Source organism: Phoca vitulina, unplaced genomic scaffold (assembly GCF_004348235.1).
Source record: "Phoca vitulina isolate PV1807 unplaced genomic scaffold, GSC_HSeal_1.0 scaffold6, whole genome shotgun sequence".
Lineage (NCBI taxonomy): Eukaryota > Metazoa > Chordata > Mammalia > Carnivora > Phocidae > Phoca > Phoca vitulina.
Genome location: NW_022589709.1, coordinates 36,384,854 through 36,412,605, shown reverse-complemented (window position 1 = coordinate 36,412,605; position 27,752 = coordinate 36,384,854). Strand labels below are relative to the sequence as shown.

Below are 27,752 nucleotides of genomic sequence, written 5' to 3'. Positions count from 1 at the left end.
TGTTCAAGTAAAGAAAGAATTGCACATCTCTCACTTTAAATCAAAAGCTAGAAATGATTAAGCTTAGTAAAGAAGGCATGTTGAAATCCAAGATAGGCTGAAAGCTAGGCCTCTTGGGTCAAACAATTAGACAAGTTGTGAAGGCAAAGGAAAAGGTCTTAAAGGAAATTAAAAGGTCTTCCCACTCCAGGGAAAACACAAATGATAAGAAAGTGAAACTGCCGTCTTGCCAATATGGAGGAAATTTTAATGGTCTGGATAGAAGATCACATCAGCCATAACATTCCCTCAAGCCAAAACCTACACCAGAGCAAAGCTCTACTGTCCTCAATTCTATGAAGGTTGGGAGAGGTAAGGAAGCAGCAGAAGATAAGTTGGAAGCTAGTAGAGGTTCATTCATGAGGTTTAAGGAAAGAAGCCATCTCTATAACATAAAAGTTCAAGATGAAGCAGCAAGTTATCTGAAAGATCTAGCTAAAATAACTCATGGAGGCATTTACACTAAACAACATTTTCTATGTAGACAACCTTATATTGGAAGAAGATGCTATCTGGGATTTTATAGCTAGAGAGAAGTCAATGCCTGGCTTCAAAGCTTCCAAGGGCAGGCAGGTTGACTCCCTTATTAGGGGCCATGAGCTGGTAACTTTAAGTTGAAGTCAATGCTTATTTACCATTCTGAAAATCCTTGGGCCCTTAGGAGTTACCTTAAATCTATTCTGCCTGTGTTCTATAAATGGGACAACAAAGCCTCGCTGATGGCACATCTATTTACAGGGTTTACTGAATATTTTAAGTCTCTTCACTCTTCACACTGCTCAGAAAAAAAAAAAAAAGACTTATTTCAAAATATTACTGTTCATTGACAATGCACCTGGTCATCCAAGAATTCTGGCAGAGATGTCCAACAAAATTAATGTTGTTTTCAAGCCTACTAACACAACATCCATTCTTTAGCCCATGGATCAAGGAGCAGTTTCAACTTTCAAGTGTTTACATGGGAACTGCATTTCTTAAGGCTATAGGTGCCATAGATAAGGAGTTCTCTGATGGATCTGGGCAAAGTCATTTGAAAACCTGGAAAGGATTCAACATTCTGGATGCCATAAAGAACAATCATGATTTGTGGGGAAAAGGTAAAAATATCTTCAAGAACAAGAGTTTGGAAGAAGTTGATTCCGTGGTTGACTTTGAGGAGCTCAAAATTTAGTGGAGGAAGTAATTGCTGGTGTAGTGGAAATAACAAGAGAACTAGAAGTGGAGCCTGGAGATATGACTGAATTGTTGCAATCTCATTATAACACTTTTTTTTTTTTTTAAGATTTTATTTATTTATTTGACAGAGACAGAGAGAGCAGGAACACAAGCAGCAGGAGTGGGAGAGGGAGAAGCAGGCTTCCTGCTGAGCAGGGAGCCCGATGCGGGGCTCGATCCCAGGACCCTGGGATCATGACCTGAGCTGAAGGCAGATGCTTAACGACTGAGCCACCCAGGCACCCTCATTATAACACTTTAATGGATGAGGAGTTGCTTCTTAAGCATGAGCAAAGAAAGTAATTTCTTTAGATGGAATATATTCTTGGTGAAGATGTTAGGAAGACTTTTGAAATGACAACAAAGGATTTAGATTATTATATGAACTTAGTTGATAAAGCAACAATAGGGTTTGAGAGGATTGACTCCAGTTAAAAGAAGTTCTGTGTATATAATGCTATCAAACAACACCATGTGCTATGTAGAAATTGTTTGTAAAAGGAGGAGCCAATGATGCACACTTCATTGGGTAGAGATTGTAGAAATTGTTTGTAAATTGTTTGTAAAAGGAGGAGAAATTGTTTGTAAAAGGAGGAGCCGATGATGCACACTTCATTGTCCTATTTTGAGAAATAAGACCCCAACCTTCAGCAGTTATCTCCCTGATCAAGCAGCGGCCATCAACATGGAGGCAGGACCTTCCCCTAGCAAAGAGATTATGACTCACTGAAAGCTCAGATAATGGTTAGCATTTTTTAGCAATAATATATTAATTAAGGTATGTACATTTTTTTACACATAATGATATTGTACACTTAGTAGACTACAGGATAGTGTAAATATAACTTTAATATGTACTGGGAAACCAAAAAATTCATTTGTCTCACTTTATTGTGACATTCACTTTATTGTGGTGGTCTAGAACCATACCTGCAGTACCTCTGAGGTATATGCCTGTACTCAGCAATAGAAAGGAACAAGTCACTGATATATACAATATGAATAAATCTCAAAACATGCCCAGTGAAAGAAGCCTTACATGAAAAAGTATATACTATCTAAATTCATTTGTATGAAGGTCTAGAAAAGGTGAAACCTTTCTGTGGTGCAAAAGCTAGAACAAAAGCATGAAGGTTGGAGTGTGCCTGGCATATTTAAGAAGTTCTAAGGAGGCCAGTGTGGCTGGAGGGGAGAAAGGCAAGAAAAGAGGTAAGAGGGATGGGTGAAAGCAGAAGACCAGATCTTGTAGGCCACTTTAAAAAAGACTTTTTACTCTGAATTAAAAGGGGAGTCCTGGAGAACTTTGAATAGAGGAGAGCCATGATCTGATTGTAAAAGGATTGCTATGGCACCTCTAAAAATTGACTGAAAGGGGTCAGTGTAGAAGTCTGTAGATAATTTAGGAGGCTCTTGGGTTCATCCAAATGAATGATGATGGCGGCACTGATGTGTGAGGAGCTTAGACTGGTGCCTTCTGCTCAGTAAATTTTAACTCAATGTTATTTAAATTCCAGATGACCAAGTCAGTTTTTAGTCAGTGAATTTTTTTGAAGGTTCAGATACTTTATTTTTAATTTTCAAGAAATATTTATTTTCTGATTGCTTATTTTTCACAGAAGAGTGCTATTTTATGTTCTGCAATATCATCAGAAAGTTATTTTCTGTTTCCTGAACCATCTCTTTTTTCTTTAAGTTTGGATATTCTGTTTATCATGATCCTTTAATTTTATTGGTTTGGTGATTCCCGGCTTTCTGTTTATGTCTTCATAAAATGGGTTATGTTGACTAGTTTAGCAGTAACTAGAATGTTTTTCTTTCCAATATTTTATCATGAAAATTTACAAGTATACAGAGGGTTAAAAGGTATCTCCACCTCCTAGATTATACTGTTAACATTTTCCTCGACTTTCTTTATCACATAACTGTCCGTCTTCTTTCAAGCCTTTGATTTGTCTTTTTTTAAAAGTGCATCTCAGAGTGTTTCATAGTGGTTTTTTTTTTCTGTAGTTATATAGGCACAGGTATGTTTTCTAAACAAGGGGAAAAATGTCTCTGAGTCAACAGGTAAGGCCTTTAGTAGTCATAGTGCCCTTAAGGCTATAGGGCTGAAAAACAGAGGTAAGCTGATGTCTTCCCCAGTTATCTAACTAAGAAGGGTTTTGTTATGTAGGAGAATTTCCCTCCTGGTCTGTTGTTCTGCAGCCCCCCACACACTCCTAGCCAATTTTAATCTTTCTCAGAGGCACAGTGTAACCTTAGGCTTTATTATATGATATTTTTCTCCCACATCATATATTTGTTAAGATATTAAGAATTTGCTGTTTGTGATTTAAGAAACCCAAATAACCAGTTTAAACAAGATGGAAGTTCATTTCTCATTCACATTAAGTGTAGACAACCTAGGACTTTTATGGCTTTACAGTCAGTGACCCAGGTTTCTATATTTTTGTGGTTCTGTCAAGCTTATCATGTGCCATCTTCATCTAGCCAAAATGGCTACTCCAGTTTCTGTTATGCTCACATCCCAGCCAAAAGGAAGAGAAAAAATACCCCTTGAGAATTTGTGAGAAGTTGCTTGCACCATTTTTGTTTATATCTTCTTGATCAGTACTTAGACATGCAGTCACACATAACTACTATGCTACTAAGTACTTGGAAATGTGATTTTTTTTTTTTTTAGAGCTTTTGATAAAGATTTTATTTTTTCCTCAGGATTGTATTTAAATTCAAATTAGTTGACATGCAATGTAGTTAGTATTAGTTTCAAGAGTAGAATCTAGTGATTATCACTTACATATAACATCCAGTGCTTATCACAAGTGCCCTCCTTAAGCCCATCACCCTTTTAGCCTATCCTGCCACCCACCTCCCCTGCAGCAACCTTCAGTTTGTTCTCTATAGTTAAGAGTCTCTTATGGTTTGCCTCCCTCTCTGTTTTTATCTTATTTTTCCTTCCCTTCCCCTATGTTCATCTGTTTTGTTTCTTAAATTCTACATATGAGTGAAATCATGTGATATTTGTCTTCCTCTGACTGACTTATTTCGCTTAGCATAATACACTCTAGTTCCTTCCATGTTGTTGCAAATGGCAAGATTTCATTCTTTTTGATGGCTAAGTAATATTCTACTATATATATATATATATATATATATATATATATATATATATATATATTATTCATTCATCAGACAGTTGGACATCTGGGCTCTTTCCATACTTTGGCTATTGTGCTGCTATAAACATTGGGGTGCATGTGCCCCTTTGAATCAGTATTTGTGTATCATTTGGATAAATACCTAGTAGTGCAATTGCTGGCTCATAGGGTAGTTTTATTTTTAACTTTATGAGGAATGTCCATACCATTTTCCAGAGTGGCTGTACCAGTTTGCATTCCCACCAACATTGTAAGAGGGTTCTTCTTTCTCTGCATCCTCACCAACATCTGTTGTTTCCAAAGTTGTTAATTTTAGCCATTTTGACTGGTGTGGGTGGTAGCTCATTGTGATTTTAATTTGTATTTCACTGATGATGAGTGATGTTGAGCATTTTTTCATGTGTCTATTAGCCATTTCTAAGTTTTCTTTGGAGAAATGTCTGTTTGTGTCTTCTGCCCATTTCTTAAGTGGATTATTTATTTTTTGAGTGTTGAGATTGAAAATTTCTTTATAGACTTTGGGCTCTAGCCCTTTATCTGATACATCATTTGTAAATATCTTCTATTCTGTGGGTTGCCTTTTAGTTTTGTTGATTGTTTACTCTGCTGTGTAGAAGCTTTTTATCTTGGTGAAGTCCCAATAGTTCATTTTTGCTTTTGTTTCCCTTGCCTCAAGAGACATATCTAGAAAGAAGTTGCTACAGCTGATGTCAAAGACGTTAGTTACTGCCTGTGTTTTCCTCTAGAATTTTGATGGATTCCTGTCTCACATTTAGGTCTTTCATCCATTTTAAGTTTATTTTTGTGTATGATGTAAGAAAATGGTCCAGTTTCATTCTTCTAAGTGTGGCTGTTCAATTTTCCCAACACCAATTGTTGAAGAGACTGTCTTTTTTCCTGCTTTGTTGGATATTCTTTCCTGCTTTGTTGAAGATTAGTTGACCGTATAGTTGTGGGTCCACTTCTGGGTTCTCTATTCTGTTCCGTTGATCCATGTGTTTGTTTTTGTGCTAGTATCATGCTGTCTTGATGATTACAGCTTTGTAATATGGCTTGAAGTCCGGAATTGTGATGCCTCCAGCTTTGATTTTCTCTTTCAACATTCCTTTCATGGTCTTTTCTGGTTCCATACAAATTTTAGGATTTTTTCTTCTAGCTCTGTAAAAAATGCTGGTGTTATTTGGTAGGGATTGCATTCAATGTGTAGATTACTTTCGGTAGTATACACATTTTGATGATATTTGTTCTTCCAGTCCATGAGCATGGAATGTTTTTCCATTTCTTTATGTCTTCCTCAGTTTCTTTCATAAGTGTTCTATAGTTTTCGTAGTACATATCTTTTGACTCTTTGGTTAGGTTTATCCCTAGGTTTCTTGTGGGTTTTTGTGCAATTGTAAATGGGATCAATTCCTTGATTTCTCTTCTGATTCATTATTGGTATATAGAAATGCAACAGATTTCTGTAAGTTGATTTTATATCCTGCAACTTTGCTGAATTTATATATCAGTTCTAGCAAATTTTTGGTGGAGTCTTTCAGGTTTTATATATAGACTGTCATGTTGTCTGTGAAGAGTAAAAGCTTGACTTCCTCCTTGCTGATTCGGTTACCTTTTTTTTCTTTTTGTTGTCTGATTGCTGAGACTAGTACTTCAAGTAGTATATTGAACAACAATGGTGAGAGTAGACATCCCTGTCGTGTTCCTGATCTTAGAGGAAAAGCTCTCAGTTTTTCCCATTAAGGATGGTGGTAGTTGTGGGTCTTTCACATATGGCCTTTTTGATCTTGAGGTATGTTCCTTCTATCCCTACTTTCTTGGGTGTTTTTATCAAGAAAGGATGTTGTAATTTATCGACTGCTTTTTCTGCATTTATTGAGAGGATCATATGGTTCTTATCCTTTCTTTTATTAATGTGGCATATCATGTTGATTTATTTGCAGATATTAAACTACCCCTGGAGCCCAGGAATAAATCCCACTTGGTCGTGGTGAGTAATCCTTTTAATGTACTGTTGGATTTGATTAGCTAGTATCTTGTTGAGAATTTTTACATCCACGTTCATCAGAGATATTCGTTTGTAAATCTCCTTTTTAGTGGGGTCTTTGTCTGGTTTGGGGACCAAAGTAATGATGGCCTCATAGAATGAGTTTGGAAGTTTTCCTTCCATTTTTATTTTTTGGAACAGTTTCAGAAGATTAGTTTTTTTAAATTTTTTCAAAATGTATTTAAATTCAATTAGCCAACATATAGTACATCATTAGTTTTTGATGTAGTGTTCAATGATTATGATTCATTAGTTGCGTATAACACCCAGTGAATGCTTGGTAGAATTCCCCTGGGAAGCGATACAGCCCTGGATTCGTGTTTGTTGGGAAGCTTTTGATTACTGATTTGACTTCTTTTCTGGTTATGGGTCTGTTCAAACTTTCTCTTTCCTCCTGTTTCAGTTTTGGTAGTTTATGTATCTAGGAATTTATCCATTTCTTCCAGATTGCCTAATTTGTTGGCATATAGTTGCTCATAATATTATCTTATAATTGTATTTCTTGAGTGTTGGTTGTGATCTCTCCTCTTTCATTCATGATTTTATTTATTTGGATCCTTTCTCTTTTCTTCTTGATAAGTCTGGCTAGGGGTTTATCAATCATACTAATTGTTTCAAAGAATCAGGTCCTAGTTTTGTTGATCTGTTCTACTGTTTCTTTTATTTTCTTCCAAATCATTGATTTCTGCTCTAATCCTATTTCTCTTCTCCTGCTGGGTTTAGACTTTATTTGCCATTCTTTTCCCAGCTCCTTTAGGTATAAGTTTAGACTGTGTGTTTGAGACTTTTTTTGTTGTTGCTGTTGTTTCTTGAGGAAGGCCTGTATTGCTATATACTTACCTCTTAGGAATGCTTTTGCTGCATCGCAAAGGTTTTAGACTGTCCTGTTTTCATTTTCATTTGCTTCCATGTATTTTTTTTTAATTTCTTCTTTAATTTCCTGGTTAACCCATTCATATTTAGTAGGATGTTCGTTAACCTCCGTGTATTTGTGGTCTTTCCAATTTTTTTCTTTTTTTTCTTTTTTTTTTTTAAAGATTTTTTTTTTATTTATTTGACAGAGAGAGGCACAGCGATAGAGGGAACACAAGCAGGGGGGGTAGGAGAGGGAGAAGCAGGCTTCCCGCTGAGCAGGGAGCCTGATGTGGGGCTCGATCCCAGGATCCTGAGATCATGACCTGAGCCGAAGGCAGACGCTTAACGACTGAGCCACGCAGGCGCCCCTCCAATATTTTTCTTGTGGTTGACTTCAAGTTTCATAGTGTTGTCTGAAAATATGCATGGTATGGTCTCAATCTTTTTGTACTGGTTGAGGCCTATTTTGTGACCCATATATGATCTATTCTGGAGAATGTTTCATGTGCACTTGAAAAGAATGTGTATTCTGCTGCTTTAGGATGAAATGCTTTGAATGTATCTGTTAAGTCGATTTGGTCCAGTGTGGTCATTGAAAGTCATTGTTTCCTTGTTGATCTTCTGCTTATATGATCTGTCTGTTGCTAGAGGGGTGTTAAAATCCCCTGCTATTATTATATTATATCAATGAGGTGTTGTTTTTTTTTTTAAGATTTTATTTATTTATTTAACAGAGACACAGTGAGAGTGGGGACACAAGCAGGGGGGAGTGGGAGATGGAGAAGCAGGCTTCCCGCAGAGCAGGGAGCCCGATGCGGGGCTCGATCCCAGGACCCTGGGATCCATGACCTGAGCCAAAGGCAGACGCTTAATGACTGAGCCACCCAGGCGCCCCTATCAATGAGATTTTTTAAGTTATTAATTGATTTATATATTTGGCTGCTCCCAAGTTGGGGGCCTAAATATTTACAATTGTTAGATCTTGTTGGCTAGACCCCTTTATTATGATATAGTGCCCTTCTTCACCTCTTATTACAGTCTTTGTTTTAAAATATAGTTTGTCGAACACTACATCAAAAACTAATGATGTACTATATGTTGGCTAATTGAACATAATAAATAAAAAAAAATAATCAAAAAAGAAGAAAAAACCTAGTTTGTCTTATATAAGTAGGGCTATTACATCTTTCTTTTGATGTCCATTAGCATGATAAATGGTTCTCTACCCCTTCACTTTCAATTTGGAGGTGTCTTTGGGTCTTAAATGTGTGTCTTGCAAGCATCATATCAATGGGCCTTGTTTTTTGATCCATTCTGATACCATATGCCTTTTGACTGGAGCATTTAGTCCATTTACATTCAGAGTAATTATTGGTGGATATGAATTTACTGCCATTGTATTACCTGTAAGGTTGCTGTCCCTCTAGATTGTCTCTATTACTTTCTAGTCTTTGTTGCTTTTAGTTCTTTCTTTCCTGCTCAAAGTGTCCCCTTTAATATTTCTTGCAGAGCTGATTTAGTGTTCATGAACTCCTTTAGTTTTTGCTTGTCTTGGAAACTCTCTATCTCTCCTTCTATTCTGAATGACAGCATTGCTGGATAAAGTGTTCTTGGCTATGTATTTTTCCCATTTAGCATATTGACTATATCATGCTGCTGTCTTCTGGCCTGCCAAGTTTCTGTTGATGGGTTTGCTGCTAACCATATTTGTTTACCCTTATAGGTTAAGGACCTTTTGTTTCTAGCTGCTTTCAGAATTCTCTTTATCTTTGTATTTTGCAAGTTTCACTATGATATATCTTGGTATTGACCTGTTTTGTTGATGTTGAGGGTAGTTCTCTTTGCCTCTTGGACTTGAATGCCTGTTTCCTTTCCCAGATTAGGGAAATTCTCAGCTATAATTTCTTCAAATAAACCTTCTGCTCCTTTTTCCCATTCTTCTTCTTCTGGGACTCCTATGATATGGATATTTTTGCCCCTTATGAAATCACTGAGTTCCCTAAGTCTATGTTCATGATCTAATAGTTTTCTTTTCCTCTTTTTTTCAGCTTCATTATTTTCTGTAATTTTTCTTTTATATCATCTATTCATCGCTCTGATTCTTCCATCCTCATGGTGATTATATCCACTCAGTTTTGCATCTCAGTTATAGCATTTTTTTATTTAAGCCTTACTACTTTTTAGGTCTTTTATATCTGCAGCAAAGGTTTCTCTGGTGTCTTCTATGCTTTTTACAAGCCCAGCTAGTATTCTTATGACTGTTGTTCTAAAATCTTGTTCCATTATATTGCTTATATCTGTTTTGAGCAAGTCCTTGGCTGCTATTTCTTCTTGATCTTTCTTTTAGGGAGAATTCCTTCATCTTGTCATTTTGGCTAAGTTTCTGTCTCTCGCATATTATGAAGTATTATGTTTCCTGCTCCTGAGAGTAATGCTATATTAAAAATGGGTCATACACTTTCCAGGGCCTGGCACTTCAGGAAGTGTTTCTAATGTATGCTGCCTGCACTCTGTTGTTGTGTCTTAGCTGCTCTTTCCCACAGGTCAGTCATCTACGGAGTTCCTCCTTGCTTGCAGTGGGGAGTGTTTGGGCCTTTAACTAGGTGTGCTTTGATTTGTTTGTTAAGATAAGCCTCATAAAAGAAAAAAAGAAAAAAAAAACTGGTCCAAAAAAGAAAGAGAAAAGGAAAAGGAACAAAAAAAGCAAACAAACAACTATAAACTTGATTCAAAAAAAAAAAAAAAGACAGAAAGAAAAAGCCTAATTCAAAACATGAGAAAAGGGAACATACAAACAAAAAACTATAAGCCTGATCTCAAAGAAAAAAGGAAAAAACAATAAGTACATGCAGGGGATCTGTGTTGTTCCTGTGGGAGAAAGTCCCACTGGGCTGGCTCATAGTCAGACCTGCCCTAGTAAAGCTGCCCCTGCACGCCAAAGGGGGGTGGGGCTTCATGTAAGAGCTCCAGCCTCTACTGGGGGCACTGTGTTTCTCTCTCAAGTCCAGTAGTGCTGGTGGGCAAGGGGGCAGTGTGGTGGTAGAAGGTGGCATCACTCTGCCCTCTTGTCCCTGGGGAGGGGAACTGGGAGCCACTGCTGCTCAGGGGGCCCTTACAGAAAAGCAAACAATCTTCCTTTCTGTGGCCCAAGCCTCTATCAGATCCCTGCCCTCAACCTGTCTGTCCCTGGGCCTTTGGCAAGTCTAGCACCACAGTACTCCTGTGCTTTATCTCTGGTGTACCGCTGCGATTCAAAACTCCAAATCTTAAATAACCCGGCAAGGCATGAATCAGCTCTCCTCCCCCTGAGGACAGCCTTGCAGTGCTTTGCCCAGCGCTGCTCTGTCCCAGAAAAGCAGTCCCACGGCCATGATGGTGTCTGGAGTTTATGGTGCAGTTCAGTGTAAAGCTGTGAATGGGTTATCTGCCCTCTACGCTCACAGTTCTCCTGTGTTTTATCTCTGGTTGGGGGGGCTAGGATTCAAAACTCCAAATCTTAAATGACCTAGCAAGCAAGGCATGGACCTGCTCTCTTCCCCTGGAGGAGAACCTCGCAGCACTGCCTCCAGCGTTGCTCTGTCCTAGAAAAGCACTCGCATGGCCATGAAGGTGCCTGGAGTCTATGGTGCAGCACAGCAAAAAGCTGCGATCATGCTATCTGCTCTCTGCACGTGCGTCTGTCCCCTGCTGTTGAATGGCTGCTCAGTGGCACCCACTGGGTCTGTCGTTCTTGGAGAGAGAATCTATCCTCTTCCAAATGTACTCCAGGAAGGAGGATGTTCTCTCCCAGCACAACCCAGGGGAATCCCCACACCAGGCTGTCCACCATCCACTCCTGGGCCTCCGACCTCCCTCCCCGGGGCACTGCTGCCCACCCAGCTTGATTCCAGTGAATGGTGTGGACTTCTAAAACCTTAGAATTTGGGCTCCACAGTTTACAAAAAACTTGCAATAGTCAGTTCCTCTCGATTCCCAAGTCAGTGGTCCTGGGGGAGTGTTTTTCTTGCATGATCCCAATACTCTCTCTCCAACCCCCCCCTTCCTCTCCATAAAAAGGGCTCCCACCCCCTCCATGGCACTGTGGCTTTTCTCTCCCCTAATTCATGTCTCTGAACCTTGCAGCTGCCATGTTCTTTCCCTCTAATTGTGTAGACTGTTTTCTTAATCCTCAGATGGATATCCTAGTTGTTCAAAATGTTCTGATGCTGATCTAGCTGTGTTCAAGGAAGGAACAAGCCCAGGGTTCTCCCACTAATCTGCCATCTTAATTCCTCCTTAGGAAATATGATCTTGATCTGAGGCGACCGTGTGTTTTACAAAACAAAGGGAGAATGGATGTTGCAAGTACAAGTAGCAGTCTCTGCCTTAGGCCTTAACATCCACGTTATTTCCAGGAAGACATTTCCCAAGCAAATTGTTCACTTTCTATGAGGAACCATTCTTAGCATGTTAGCCTGGGGAAAAGAGTCCAAACACACTTATCTGAGCCCAAGATAGTTGTTTCTGTTTAGGTGGCCATCTTGAAACAGAAGCTTCCCTCAGTGATTTTCAAAGTGCCATGGAATTGCTTTAAGAATTTTCTAAGAAAGTGGATATATACTATCTAAATAACTTTCTTAACCTTCATATCTGTTTTATAAATTGTATTTCCTAGAGTAAGAATTCATCTGAAGAAAGCATTATTCTGTGGAAGTTTGAAAGCTATTGTCAGTATCCTCTACAGATAGCAAAGGTTCTCTAGGTGGGGAGGGAGAGGGAGAAGCAGGCTCTCCACTGAGCAGAGAGCCCGATGCGGGGCTCGATCCCAGGTCCCTGGGAGCATGACCTGAGCTGAAGGCAGCCGCTTAACCAACTGAGCCACCCAGGTGTCCCTGGAGTAGATATTTTTTAATTTGCTGTTTGCATATGGGACATTTCCAGAGCCCTTATTTTTGTTTTTGAACTCTTATTTGGGGGAGTGGGTCAGCGGAGTTTCTCGTGCTGTTATGCTAGAAGTCATTACCAAGTGTGCAGTTTGGGACAGCTGGAGTCTCTTTTTATTTCTGGTGTGTTAATTTTACTTTTGAGCCCAGCTCCAGTATTCTGTTTTTATTTTTTATATTCCACTTATTAATACTATGTGGTTGGGTTAGAGGTGGTGTGTTAAAGCCTGAACTTTGCTGTGCATCTCTTTTTTATAATTGACATATAATTGACTTACAACATCATATTAGTTTCAGGTGCACAACGTAATTGATATTTGTATATTCTGTGAGATGACTGCCACAAAAAGTCTAGTTAACATCCTTCACCATACGTAGTTAAAATGTTTTTTCTTGTAATGAGAATTTTTAAGATTTCCTCTCAGCAACTTTCAAATATGAAATACAATAATTTTAAATATAGTCATTATGCTGCACATTACACCCCATATCTTATTTATTTTATAACTTGAAGTTTATGCCTTTTGACCAATTTTGCCCACTCCCCTCCAGTCCCATGTCTGCCATCACCAATCTGTTTCCTCTCTCTAAGAGCTTGTGTTTTGTTTTTTTGTTTTTATTTTAGATTCCACAAAAAAAATGAGATCACACAGTATTTCTTTTTCTCTGTCTGAGAAAAGGATTATCCATAGTGTCACAAATGGCAAGATTTCAGTCTTTTTTGTGGCTGAATAATATTCCAATGTGTGTGTATATGTGTGTGGACATTTTCTTCATTTACTATTAATCTAGTAATCCATGAATCTATCAGTGGACACTTAAGATTGTTTCGATGTCTTGGCTATTGTAAGTAATGCTGAAATGAATATGGGATTGCATTTTGTTGTTGTTGTTGTTGTTAATGCTTTCATTTTCCTCAGATAAACACCCAGAAGTGGCTTGCTAGATCTTATGGTATTTTTATTTTTAATCACTTGAAGAACATCCGTACTGTTTTCCATAGTAGCCGCACCAATTTACATTCCCACATTTAGATGCTCCACATCCTTATCCACATTTGGGATTTCTTGTCTTTTTTTTTTTTTTTTTTTACCTTGATAGTAGACATTCTAGCAGGTATAATGTAATATCTCACTGTGATTTAATTTGCATTTTCCTGATGATTAGTGATGTTGAGCATCATTTCACGTACCCCTGGCAGTCTGTATGTCTTTGGAAAATTATTCAGATTTTCTATTCATCTCAATCAGAATTTTTTTGCTATTGAGTTGTATGAGTTTTAAAATATTTTGGATATTAGCCTTTTCTCAGATATATAATATGCAAATATTATCTCCCATTCAACAGGTCACCTTTTCATTTTGATGTTTTCCTTTGCTGTGTAGATTTTTAGTTTGATATAGTCTCATTTGTTTATTTTTACTTTTGTTGCCTTTACTTTTGGTGCCAAATTCCAAAAATTATTGCAAAGACATGTCAAGGAGCTGATCAGTTGTGTTTTCTATTACAACTTTTTTGGATGGGGAGTGCCTGGGTGGTTCAGTTGGTTGAGCGTCCAACTCTTGATTTCTGTTCAGGTCATGATCTCAGGTTGTGAGATTGAGCGCCGTGTTGGGCTCTGCACTGGGCATGGAACCTGCTTAAGATTTTCTCTTTCCATGTCCCTCTGCCCCTCCCCCCATAAATAAATAAATAAATAAAGTTTTATGGTTTGGGTCTTACATAAAGCTTTAATCCATTTTGAGTTGATTTTTGTTTATGGTATAAGATATAGGTCCAGTTTTACTCTTTAGCACGTGACTGCCCAGTTTTCCCAACACCATTTATTGAAGAGACTGTCCATTTCCCATTGTATATTGTTGGCCTCTTTGTTATAAACTAACCATGTAAGTATGGGTTTATTTCTGGCCTCTCTAATCTGTTCCATTGTTCTTTGTGTCTCTTCTAATGCCAGTGCCACACTATTTTGATAACTATAGTTTTGTAATAGAGTTTGAGATCAGGAAATATACCTCCAGCTTTGTTGTTCTTTCTCAAGATTGCTTTTGATATTCAAGGTCTTTTATGGTTCAAATTTTAGGATTGCTTGTTCATTCTATTTTTGTGAAAAATATAATCAGTACTTTGATAGGGATTACATTAATTCTCAGGATTGTTTTGGGAATTATGGGCATTTTAACAGTGTTAATTCTTTTAATCCAGTAGCACAAAATACCTTTCCATTTATTTGTGTCTTTTTCAATTTATTTGTTTTAATGGCTTATAGTTCTGAATGCACAGACCTTGTACTTTTCTGGCTTAATTTATTTTTAGGTATTTTATTCTTTTTTTTTTTAAAGAGCAGGGAGCCTGATGCGGGGCTCGATCCCAGGACCCTGGGATCATGACCTGAGCAGAAGGCAGATGCTTAACCATCTGAGCCACCCAGGCGCCCCGGTATTTTATTCTTTTTGATGGCATCGTAAATGGGATTATTTTCTTTATTTCTCTTGTAGTTCATTATTAATGTATAGATGTACAACAGATTTTTGCATATTGATTTTGTATCCTGCAACTTTACTGAATTTGTTGATTAATTCAGAAAGTTTTTTGGTATAGTTTGGTATATATAAAGTCTCTTTCATTTCTGATATATTTGTTAGTCCTCCCTTTTTCTTAGACTAAAGTTTTATTAATTTTCTTTATCTTTTCAAAGAATCAGATCTTATTTTCATTCATCTTTTCTGTTGTCTTTTTAGTTTCTATTTTATTTGTTATTTTTCTGATTTTTGTTATTTCCTTCTTTCTACTAACTTTGGGTGTTGTTCTTCTTTTTCTAGTTCCTTGAGGTATAAAGGTAGGTTGTTTGAGATTTTTCTTGACCTTGAAATAAACATTTATCACTATGAACTTCCCTCTTAGAACTTCTTTTGCTGAATCCCATAAGTTTTAGTATCCTGTATTTCCATTTTCATTTGTCTCAATGTAGTTTTTTATTTCTCTTGATTTCTTTGGTTCATTGGTTGTTCAGTAGCATGTTGTTTACCACATATTCATGAATTTTCTAGTTTCTTCTTGTAATTGGTTTCTAGTTTCATACCATTGTGGTCAGAAAAGATGCTTGATATGACTTTATTCTTATTAAATTTATTACGACTTTTTTTGTGTGGCCTAATCTTTGATCTGTCCTGGAGAATGTTCCATGTGCATTTGAGAAGATTGTGTACTCTGTTGTTGGATAGAATGTGTATATATCCTTTAAGTCCATCTGGTGTAATGTGATGTTTAAGGCTGATGTTTCCTTGTTGATTTGTCTCAGGCTGATGGTGTCTCAAGCAGCAAGTTTTAAAGTAAGCAAATTTTTCTAGTTCTTTGGGACTGCAAGCGTAAGCTCCAATTGCTACCAGAGCCAGGGTATCTAGAGGAGTTAATCTGGGCAGAAGCTGCAAAAATTGTAGCTCCAGATGAGTGTATAAGCTCCTTTCTGGGAGATTCTGGTAAGCTGTAGCAAGGCTGGCGTAGAGTGTCTCCTGGCGAATGCTACCTATGAGCATCTCCATGGACGTCTAGATGTGTGCCAGACCTGAAGCCTGCTCCTCAGCCTGAAGCTCCAGGACAAGTAAAAAGGCCTCTTTCACAGAAATTCTGAAAATATGTTTTAGTCTTCTGTCTCTGCTGTGCCCTTGGGGTGGTAGCCTTCCCAGAACTGTCTCTCTGATTGTTGCAGTCCTGTGGGACCCAGGAACATAAGCTTCCCCTGGGCACCAGAGCCAGACAGTGAAGGGGCATTCCCTGCATGGCAGCAGAAAAGACCAGAGCACCAGAAGTAAAATCACTTCATCAGATGTGTGTACAACTTCCCTTCCAAAAGATACCAGTACTCTGGTGCATGGTAGATGGAGAGTAGGAAGATAGTGCCCATCTTTCAAGGTTTCTGGAAAGGATTACAGATAGCCCTGAGATGTGTTTTGAATTAGAAGCCTGCCCCTCAGGTTGCAGCTGTGATGATAAACTAATACGCCTTGTTGACAGAAGATTGAACTCCTGGCTCCTTTGCCTTTTTCTGTGCCCTGAGAATGGAAGCTATTTAAGAACTCCTCCATTGCTTAGTTTCCTGTGGGAGCTGTGACCATAAGCCCCACTGACTACCAGAGCCAGGTGATGTAGAGGTGAACCCTGATGGCAGCCACAAAAACTGTGGTGCTAGACAAGGACATAAGCTCCTTCCTGGGAGATAACAGTGAGCTGGAGTGAGGCAGAGAGAGAGCACAAAGATTTCATTTACTGGCCTCTGTTCCCTGAGAGCTTCTCCATAGGACCCTAGATGAGTGCCAAAGCAAAAGCCTGCCTCTTAGGCCTAAGCTCCTAAACAAGCAGGTAAGCCTCCTTCCCAGAAAGACTGCTGTGTGTTGGTGGGGGAGTGTGGGGGTGGGGGGGTTGATCATCTGCTCATCTGCTCTCTGTGTAGTGCCCTGGGAATGGTAATCTGCCAAGAATGGTCTCTCCAATTGCTACAGTCCCATAGCACCCAGGAACACAACCTTCCCCCCAGTCTCCACAGTCAGGCGAAGAAAGAGCATCCCCTGGGTGACATTCATAAAAACTGGGGTACCAAAAGGTGTAACAGTTCCCCTCTGGAAGATAATGGCACTCTTCAGTGCAGCAAGGGGAGAATGTGTAGATGGTGCCCACCAGCTAGAGCAAGGCTGAGGAGTTTGTAAAGGTGGTGCCCACTGGAAAGAAGAAAAAAGATGATGCCCACAGTTTGCAGAGCAGCAAAGGGGGGTGTAATGATGCTGCCCACTTTGGGGGTGGGGAAAGGCCTAGGCTTTTGAAAAAACTCAGGAATGCAATGCATTGTGGTGCTTTTAGATTAGCAAATGAGATTCTTCCACATAAAATTTGGGCATGAACAGCTGCTTCTGAACCTGGGTGTGGGACAGGTAAGTCTGAGTGTATCAGTCTTTTAAGACTCATTTTTCAGATCACTGTAGGGTTGTATGTCTTGTATTTACAAGCCCCATTGTTTTTCAAAGCTAGATGTTTTGGGGGCTCATCTCTTAGGTGAAGGTCTTAAAAGTTGAAGTGCCCCATTTGGGGTTCAAACCGTTCTCTCTTTAGGGAGAAGCTGTGGGTTTTGAGTTCCCTCCTGAGTGTATGTTGTCAAGCCAGGGGTTGGTTTTATGGTGAGCGTGTGTTTCAGTCTTTCCTACCTGCTTTGATGTGGTATTTTTCTCATTTGCCTGATGTGTAGCTGTTGCTTAGCTAGTTTTTAGTTTTTTTCCAGAGGAATTGTACCACGTGTAGCTGTAGATTCAATGTGTCCATGAGAGGAGGTCAGGATCTTTCTACATTGCCGTCTTGAAGTAGAACCTCACTATGCATCTTTATTTAAAAATCTGGGTCAGTTTCTTCACATTTCTATAATGTGGCTGTCAATACAAATCTCAGTAGGGGCTTAGAAGGGATTTAATTGGCTATTTAATATAGAGTGTCTGGCACATAGCCTGGTTTACTGTAGCAATAAAAATTAAGTCCTGGCTCTTCATTCCTAGTCCAGCTCCACTTCTACTTCTCAACATGGTTACCCTCATTAAGGATATTTCTGTGCCTAAATCCTGATTGGTGGTGGATAGACTCCAGAGTGGCTCCCATCATCCTCACCTCTTGGCATTCATGCTGTTCTGTGATCCCTCCCCCGGGGCATGGGTAGGATGAGTGATTTGCTTTTGAGAATTAGAATTTCTTAAAGGTGATGGAATATGCATGGTGTGTGTGATTACATTACATACAGTTGTAACATTGACCTTACAAGGAGATTCTTTGTCCCTTGCTGACTTTGAGGAAGCAAAAGGCCATTTTGGGAAGACACACATGGCAAGTAACTGAGGTCCTGAGTCTGATAGCCTGCAGGATAATGAATGTTGTCTACAACCACTTTGAAATGGATCCTTCCCCAATTGAACCTCAGATGAGACCACAGCCCTGGCTGATACTTTCATTTTAGCTATGTAATGTCCTAAACCATTCCCAGACCCTTGATACACAGAGACTATGAAATAATGTGTTGTTTTAAGCTGCTAAATTCTGTCAGGAATTTTGTGCAGCAATAGGTAACTAATACGATCTTTATTTGTGCAAATAATTATATTTTAAAAAGAAAAGTGTTTTATAAGGTTGTGAATTCTTTAAATTCTGGAGAAACAAGAGTTTACTGCTTTATTGATGATACTGTTGAAAACATTTCTCGAAGGCAAAGAGGATAGTTTTTGTCATTGTGTGGACTAATAGCTGATGCTGAATATACTGGTCTCATAGTTCCCTATTAAAATTTAAGAGCTTTCAGGCATCTTGTTAGGAATATTTTGCAGTGGTATTTCCACATACTGCAGTTTTGGGGTGTGTGTATGTGTTTGGGGGGGGTTAAAAAAATGTAACATAAAATCTACCATCTTTACCTTTTTAAAGTGTATAGTTCAGTAGTGTTAAGTATATTCACCATGTTGTGAAACAGAGCTCCAGAACTTTTCCATCTTATAAAACTGAAACTCTGTACTCATTCCACAACTCTTCTTTTCCCTAGCCCCAAGTAACCACCATTCTACTTTCTGTCTCTATGGATTTGACTAGTTTAGCTACCCCATATAAGGGGAACCATACAGTATTTGTCTTTTTCTGACTGTCTTATTTCATTTAGCATAATGTCCTCAAAGTTCATCCATGTTGTAGCATGTGATAAGATTTCTTTCCTATTGAAGTCTGAATACAGCTTTTTTATGTTTTTAATTACAAAATATTTCAAGCATAATGAAAAGTATAAAAAAAACTTTAAAGATTTTTTTAATAATAAGAAATGCTAACTACAAACAACCTGAAGCTCTCTGTGACTCAGAAATATATGAAATGGAATAATAGAATACTTTGAGTAAGAACATATTGGTAGAAAAAAATAAGTGATTTATTTTTCACATTTCTTGCTAGATAATTCTATAAAGAGTGTTTGGTAGAGACAACAAAAATGTAAAATATCTGAAATACACATTATCACCTATATTTTATTAAGAATTAATTCATACTGTTTCACATAGTAACTGATAAAACAATAAAATAGATACATCTTTATAATTACATAAAAATACAGTTAAACAGAACACAGAAGAAAGATAATATTTTGGTAATAAGCATATTGGGATATATAAAGTATTAGGCTTCATTCTTGTTGTTAACTTACACAAATGCAAAATAAACATGAGAAAGAGTAACCATTTTGAAATACCATTCTTATCATACTTAACATGTTAAGCATAAAGTCAAAATGATCTGATAAATCAATATCTTATCATTTAGCATACCCAGTTATAAATTTTATTCCACTTACGGTTGCAGTAATTTCACGGAGCAAATATAGAAGAGAATTCATCTGGGGTCGCCTGGGTGGCTCAGTTGGTTAAGCAACTGACTCTTGATTTTAGCTCAGGTCATGATCTCAGGGTTGTGAAATCGAGCCCCACATCGGGTTGTGTGCTGGGCATGGAGCTGTGTGCTGGGTGTCTCTCTCCCTCTACCCTCCCCATCACTCACTCTCTGTTTTTCTCTCTCTCTCAAAAAAAAAAAAAAAAAAGAAGAAGAAGAAGAAAATTCATCTGCAAACTCTTCTGTTTTCCACATTTCTCTCCTTCCAATTGATCTCCTTCTCCCCTTACTATTCTAAATTCCTTTCAAATGGAGCCATAGAGAATTTTTTTTTCTAGATGGAAATAAGTCACTTCTCAGGATTACTATAGAAATGTACAGATTCAGTTAAAAAAAATAGTGTCAAAAGATGATCTTTAGATATATTAGAAGACAAAGAACCCAAATATGAAATCCTTTACTTTATAAGATTATTTAGTTTATTTAGTGTCAAAAGATGATCTTTAGATATATTAGAAGACAAAGAACCCAAATATGAAATCCTTTACTTTATAAGATTATTTAGTTTATTGGCTCAGTTTATTTTTATTTTGACTTTCTATTTTAGTGTTTTTTCTGATAAAATATATTATGCAGTTTTACACAGACCATCACAAAGCTGAAGAAAGAAAGTCAACTGTTGTCTTAAATTGATTATTATAGTAACTGTTTATAGGTAAGTTCATTTCTTATGAAAATTTCTTACCATTTTTTAAATGGTCTGTATAGAATTTTAAAATTATTTATGTATTTTAGAGAGAGACAGAGAGAGTATGAGTCGGGGCAGAGGCAGAGGGGCAGGGAGAGGGAGAGAATCTCAAGCAGACTTTGCACTGAGTTTGGATCCCGAGGTGGGGCTCGATTCCGCAACCCTGAAATCAGGATCTGAGCTGAAACCAAGAGTCAGACACTTTAACCCACTGTGCCACCCAGGTGCCCCAGTCTGTATAGAATTTTTAGAAATTATTTCAACCATGTCTTAAAGCATTTGGCTTATAATTATACTGATTAACAAAAATACATTTTTTAGAAATAAAATGTGTTACTGGTAGGCAGCTAGCTACATGGGCATTTATATGTTTTTATGTAGGAATTAATGCAAGAGATTTTCTAAGGTGGCCTCCTCTGCACTCTAGGCTTTTACTTTTTGAAAAATGCATAAGTACTTTCCTTTGGAAATTATGTAGCCTACACATTTTATAAAAATCACAGAATGTGGGAATATGGACAATCTGAGAACATCAGAAACATGATGTTCGATATCATATGGTCTAAAATAGATAAGGCTTCTCCCAAATATCGTGTAGATTGCTCAACAGTCGAATTGCCTTTTTGTCTTCTTTTAATGACAGTCATTCAAACAACTGTGTTTATTAATTGCCCACTACATGAATAACTCTGTGGCAGGTATTTGAGGAGACTATGAAATCCCTTAAAAAGGAGACTTCATATTATAAGCCCCTTGAGGTTTTCATAATCTAATACCATGCACTAAGGATACAGTAAATATAACTTGATGTAGAGGGCACTAAAACACATTCCATTTCCTTAGTGTGTGTGCGTGTGCATGTCAATATAATAGAAATAAAAGAAATAACAGGAACTAGGGGATTGTTGGAATGAGTTTTGAATGTTATTTTGGAAGAAAGATGCTTTCCAGTTGGGAAAAATAGTAAGCATGTGAACTAGGAGGATGACAAGCAGTTGCTTGAATATGGAGACATTGGGTATAGGATCTGAAAGCATATGATTGAAAATTTGAACGTGGTGTTTGAAAAACCACTATAGGCAGAGATAGGACTAAAGTTATACTTCAGGAGAATGTTTTTGTGGTTATGATTCAGATAAACTGCTTGAGGAAGAGGCTTTGGGAAAGGAGGCTGGTACATTGTGGGTTTTAAAAGTGACTAAGACCTGTACCTGGGCTATAGCTGTAAAATTAAATTGAAATTTTCAGATGACCCTCAAGGGGCTATGTTACTCCATTCAACTCAACATCTAAATGCTGTATTTAAAAATCCTTAGGGAAAAGATTTCTAAACATTTTGTCTGTTGTCATAGATACTTCAAGACTAAGAAGAAAAAAAATAATTCAAAGGGAACACGAGATGGCAGCAGTTATATCATATAAAGAGAACAACTGAGGAAAGAAAAACATTTGAAATTATTTTTAAAGTAAAAAATATGTAGCACTTTATTCTTTATGTGGTGTATTCCTTTTCATTTCAGAGATTACTCAGTTATTGGTTTCATGCTTCACAGCACATCTGAGGTTCATTCTGACTGTAGTAAAAATCCTACTCCATTACATGTGATTATTTCCTAAAATAAAGCTGTTGCTGTTTTCTGCAGATTACGGTTCCTCTGTGTTATCTGTGGCAGAAGAGTTCTGGATGGTGCAAAATTGTTTTAAATGTTCCAGCATCGCTTTTTCTTCCTCTTCTAGTCTCTCATCCTTCCTCATTTCCCATCTAAAAGAAAAATCACATCTTAGTATTTTTGAACTTCCAAACACTCAGTTATTCAAGGCTTGAATATGTGTAGTCAACACTCAAGTTATTCAAGGCTCAAATATGTGTAGTCACTGGTTTACTGAGGCATCTATTTCTCCTTGTTTATTCTTTTACTGACTCCCTCTTGGGCACCAAATTTCACTGGCACTGCTCCTGCAGAATGGGCCAGAAAAATGGGAGAGCAAAGTGGAGTCAAACCAGTTCCAGTCTAGGGTAAAGTTTTAAAGTATTGTTTTAAATATGTTAATTTAAAAAATTTAGATGCCTTACTAGGATATACATGCATATAAATAAAACCTAGAATTAGCAATTAATAAGCAAATATTTTGCATAGTATTTTTCTCACTGATCAGTATATCGGTGGCTTTAAGTTGCAGAGAGATTTGCCAGGAAGACCTCAGCAGCAAGAAGAATTATTAAGCTAAACTGAACACACCTTAAAGGCAGGTCAGTCTATTCCTAGAAATAATACCAGCTTTGAAGTAATCGAGTTAAAATGACCCAAGAAAAGTAGCAAATTGTTTGCAAAATTCCATAGGGAATTGGCTAAAAAAGAGAGATTAAAGACTCTAAATTGAGTGATTGGGAGATATTTAACGAAGTGTCAGAATATGGAAGTATATATAATCTTCAAAGTAAATAGCACAATAACCCAATATGATTAATTCCTCCTTCTCCTTCCTTTCTCATATATGCCACTTCCTCAGGTCTGGCCAGGGCACACATGACCTAGCAATCCAACAGTGAATCATCTACCTACATTTTCTTTCTGTTTTCCTCACTCCTAATTCTACCAAGCCCCAAGCCATCCACCATGATATACTGTCACAAAAGGATTTTAAATCCAATGTTTTAATCCTAAAAACATATATCCTGAAAGACCCTCAGCTATAAGGGGATAGAATTTCTAACAAACAAGGAGTTATTCACTGAATGTCTTCCAGAAACCCACTACTTCATTATAGTCAGAACTCCTGGATAAGAGTCTATCATACATGAAGAAAGTATATTGAGTTTGGAGTGGGATCTTTATGGTTTTCTTCACTGAAAAGAAAGCAGGGGCACTGCATTTTCCAGAACCTCCCATTAGGATCCTTGTTCCCAAACATAGGTTTTCTTGGAGTGTTGAGCTCACTATGCCCTGACCAATCCAGGGAGGTAGTTTATATAAAGAAGGAAGGAAGAGTGGAGAGAAAGAATTATCTGAGAAATTAGACCTGGGTTTAATTTAATTTAATTTAATTTAATTTAATTTAATTTAATTTACATTTCTTTAGACTTCTTCATTGTCTGCCTGGGATTCTCCTCATCTCCTAGCCCCAATCTTGGCTGTATCTAAAAACTGTTACTAATGGTTGTCTTAATTTTTCTATATGTTCCCATACGGTCAGAGTTAGGTCATTGGTCATATAGATTTTAATAACAACTTGCAGGATAAAGAGATTTTTCACAACTACACTGCTTGGTCATGTGACAAGGGGCAATTCTCCTTAGGTCAGTATTTTGAAATTTAAAATTTAGCCCATAAGGTTACCTTCTACTGTTTTCGTGGAATTTTAAAGATCAAAAACTGTCACTACCCATTTTATATAGGTGAACTTGGGCATCATTAATTTGCATGTGAAATTGAATTTCTTCCAGGAAAATATTAATAACAGAAAATACTTAGGCATCGTTTTAAACCCTTGACATATCACTCTTTAAATCCATACTAGAAAATGTGGTTATTCCCATTCTACAGAGGAGTAAACTGAGATACAGAATGTTAATATCACTTGCCCAGGTGTCTTTGGATTGAAATCAGGGACCAGGCTCTAGAGTCTGTACTTAGAAATGCAACACTCACCATGTTTTAAAACCATTTACACTTATCATTAATTAATGTTAAAAGTAGTTTGAGTATTTTATTTCCTGAAAAATGTTGCCCAAATTGGACTATATATTAAAAAAAAAAAAAAAGAATTCTCTAAAATTCATGTAAATACATGAAATCCAAACATGAAAAATTAGTTTTACCTTTTTTATTCCATGGAAAGGTGCTAATATTGTACTGAGTAAATGAATTATTTTATGAATGTCAACAGAACAAAATATGTAATATGCACGTAAATATTTTGATCATTGTCTCTCCTTATGAAAATTGAAAGCACGATCTCTGCTTCATTTAAATATCTGTATAATTAATGTAATTTAAATGTATTGTATAAGGATTTAGAAGCTTCATGAGAATTGTAGGCACCTCACAGTGTAATTGAGCTGTTAGTAATTAATGATATTAAGCAACATAATTTATCTACCACAGCCTTCTTACATTTGCTTTGTGCTTATTAAGAAGAAATCATTTCCTATGAGAAGAAATCATTTCATATGAGAATAAGAAATTTTGACAAAGACAGGAGAAAAAATAATATTACAACTACATTTTCTCTAATAATTTTACTTTATTGAATAAAACATTAGGAATTTGAAATGTATGTTTATTTACCTCAAGCCCTGTTTTATTTCAAATCTATAATTTTTTTTGAAGTACAATTGACATTATATTAGTTTCAGGAGTACAACATACTGGTTTCATATTTATATACATTACAAAATGATCACCAAGATGACTCTAGTTACCACCTTTCACCATATAAGACCGTTATTACAATATTGTTGACTATATTCCCTCTACTGTAAAATACATTCCCATGACTTATTCTATAACTGGAAGGTCATATCTTAATCTCTTTCAATTATTTTATCAATGCCTGCACTCTCCTCCCCCCTGGCAACCATGTTTGTTCTCTGTATCTACAAGTGTTTCTGTCTTGTTCATTTGTTTTGCTTTTTAAGTTCCACATGTAAGTGAAACCATATATTTGTCTTTCTCTGACTTGTTTCACTCAGCATAACATCCTCTAGGTTTGTCCATGTTGTCGCAAATGGCAAGAATTCATTTTTTTTTAATGGCTGAGTAATATTCCATTGTATATATACAATGTATACCACATCTTTATCCATTTGATCTATCTCTGGACACTTGGGTTGCTTCCATATTTTGGCTATTGTAAATAATGCTGCAGTAAACATAGGGGTGCACATATCTTTTCAAATTAGTGTTTTTGTTTTTTCCCCGATAATACCCAGAAGTGGAATTGATGGATCATATAGTTCTATCTTAAAATTTTTAAGGAACCTCCATACTGCTCTTTATAGTGACTTCACCAGTTTACCTTCCCACCAACAGTGCAAGAGGATTCTCTCTCTTTTATTTTTCTCTACATTCCTGCCAACATTTTTTTTCTGGTCTTTTTGATAGTAGCCATTTTGACAGGTGTGAGGTGACATCTCATTGTGGTTTTGATTTGCATTTCCCTGATGATTAGTGATGTTGAGTATATTTTCATGTGCCTGTTGGCCATCTGTATATGTTTGGAAAAATGTCTATTCAGGTTCTCTGCTCATTTCTTAATCCAGAGTTTGCTTTTTTGATAGTGAGTTTTGAGGTTTTTTTTTGTTTTTTTTTTTTTTTTTAATATGTTGGAGACATTATTTTCAAATGTCTTCTCCCATTCAATAGGTTGCCTTCTTGTTCTGTTGGTTTTAGTTTGGTGCCATTTTTATTTTTTCATTTTTTTTAAAGTTTTTTTTAAGGTAATCTATATACCCCACATGGGGCTCCAATTCACGACCCCAAGATCAAGAGTCGCATGCTCTTCCAACTGAGCCAGCTAGGCGCCCCATATAGTGGCATTTTAAAATTTTTGCTTTTGCTGTCCTTGTCTGAAGAGGCTGATCCAAAAAAAATACTGCTAAGACAGATGTCAGAGAGCTTACTGCCTATGTCTTCTAGGAGTTTTATGGTTTTATGTCTTACACTTAAGTCTTTTATCCATTTTGGGTTTATTTTTGTATATGGTGTTAGAAAGTGGCCCAATTTCATTGTTTTGCCTGTAGCTGTTCCTGTTTTCCCAGCACCATTTATTGAAGAGATCCTCTTTTCCCCACGGTGTATTCTTGTCTCCTTAATCATAGATTAATTGACCATATAAGCATGCGTTAATTTTTGGGATGTCTGTTGTTTTCCACTGATTTGTGTGTGTGTGTGTGTGTGTGTGTGTGTGTGTGTGTCTGTCTCTCTCTCTCTTTTTTTTTTTGCCAGTACCATACTGTTTTGATTACTAAAGCTCTGTAGTCTAGTTTGAATTAAGTAGCATGGTACCTCCAGATTTATTCTTCTTTCTCAAAATTGCTTTGGCTACTTGGGGTCTTTTGTGGTTACATACAAATTTTAGGATTATTTGTTCTTGTTATGTGAAAAATGCCTTTGGTATTTTAATAGGGATTGCACTGAATCTGTAGATTGCTTTGGGTAGTATGGACATTTTAACAATATCAGTCCTTCCAATCCATGAGCATGGTGTATCTTTCCATTTATTTATGTTCTTTTCAGTTTCTCTCATCACTGTCTTATAGTTTTCAGAGTACAGGTCTTTCACCTCTTTGTTTAAATTTATTCCTAGGTATTCTACTCTTTTTGATGCAGTTGTAAATAGGATTGATTTCTTTTTCTTATAATTTGTTATTAGTGTAGAGACACACAACAGATTTCTGTATATTAATTTTATATCCTGCAACTTTACTGACTCCACTTGTTAATTATAATAGTTTTTTTTAGTGGAGTCTTTCCATTTTTTTAATATATAGCATTAAATCATCTGCCAGTAGTGGCAATTTTGCTTCTTTCCAATTTTGATGCCTTTTTTTTTTTGCCTAAATTCTATGGCTAGGACTTCCAATACTATGTTGAATTAAAGTGGCACCCTTGTCTTTTGCCTGTACTTAGAGGAAAAGCTTTCAACTTTTTACCATAGATTATTATATTAGCTTTGAGTTTATCACATAGGGCCTTTATTATGTTGAGGTACATTCCCTCCATACCCACTTTGTTGTAAGTTTTTATTATAAATGGGTGTTGAATTTTGTCAAATGCTTTTTCTGCAACTATTGAAATGATATGATTTTTATTTTGCATTTTGTTAACGTGGTTTATCACATTGATTGATTTGTTAATGTAAACTACCCTTGCATCCCTGGAATAAATTTCATTGGATTATGGTGTATGATTCTTTTAATATATTGCTGAATTTGGTTTGGTAATATTTTGTTGAGGATTTTTGCATCTATATTCATTGTGCATATTGCCTTTACTTTTTTTGGAAGTCTCTCTGTCTTGTTTTGGTATCAGGGTAGTGCTGGTGTTGTAAATTTAGTTTGGAAGTATTCCTTTCTTTTCAATTTTTTGGAATAGTTTAAGAAGGATCGGTATTAACTCTTCCTTATATGTTTGGTAGAGGGTGCGTGGGTGGCTCATTGGGTTAAGTGTCTGCCTTTGGCTCAGGTCATGATCCCAGGGTCCTGGGATTGAGTCTCACATCGGGCTGCCTGCTCAGCGAGGAGTCTGCTTCTTCTTCTTCTTCCTCTGCCCCTTCCCCCTGCTTGTGCTCTCTCGTGTGTGCATGTGCATGCTCTCTCAAATAAATAAAATCTTTATAATAAATAAAATCATTATAATACATACATACATACATACATA

The 27,752-nt window shown here is 37.0% G+C and overlaps 1 protein-coding gene and 1 long non-coding RNA gene across 6 annotated transcripts in view; one reads left to right on the top strand and one right to left on the bottom strand.

Annotated features, from left to right (window-relative positions):
- Positions 1-27,752, top strand: part of LOC116632237 — a 96,603-nt gene that overhangs the window by 7,675 nt on the left and 61,176 nt on the right. The window contains exon 2 of the long non-coding RNA XR_004299370.1: positions 6,350-6,396. This is a non-coding gene — a long non-coding RNA (uncharacterized LOC116632237). The remainder of the gene's footprint in view (positions 1-6,349; positions 6,397-27,752) is intronic.
- Positions 20,566-27,752, bottom strand: part of KIAA0825 (KIAA0825 ortholog) — a 396,162-nt gene continuing 388,975 nt past the window's right edge. For all 5 annotated transcript variants that reach the window (XM_032403994.1, XM_032403995.1, XM_032403993.1 and 2 more), the window contains one exon: positions 20,566-22,132. In XM_032403994.1, the coding sequence (XP_032259885.1) occupies positions 22,015-22,132 (118 nt within the window). In that variant the 3' untranslated portion in view covers positions 20,566-22,014. The remainder of the gene's footprint in view (positions 22,133-27,752) is intronic.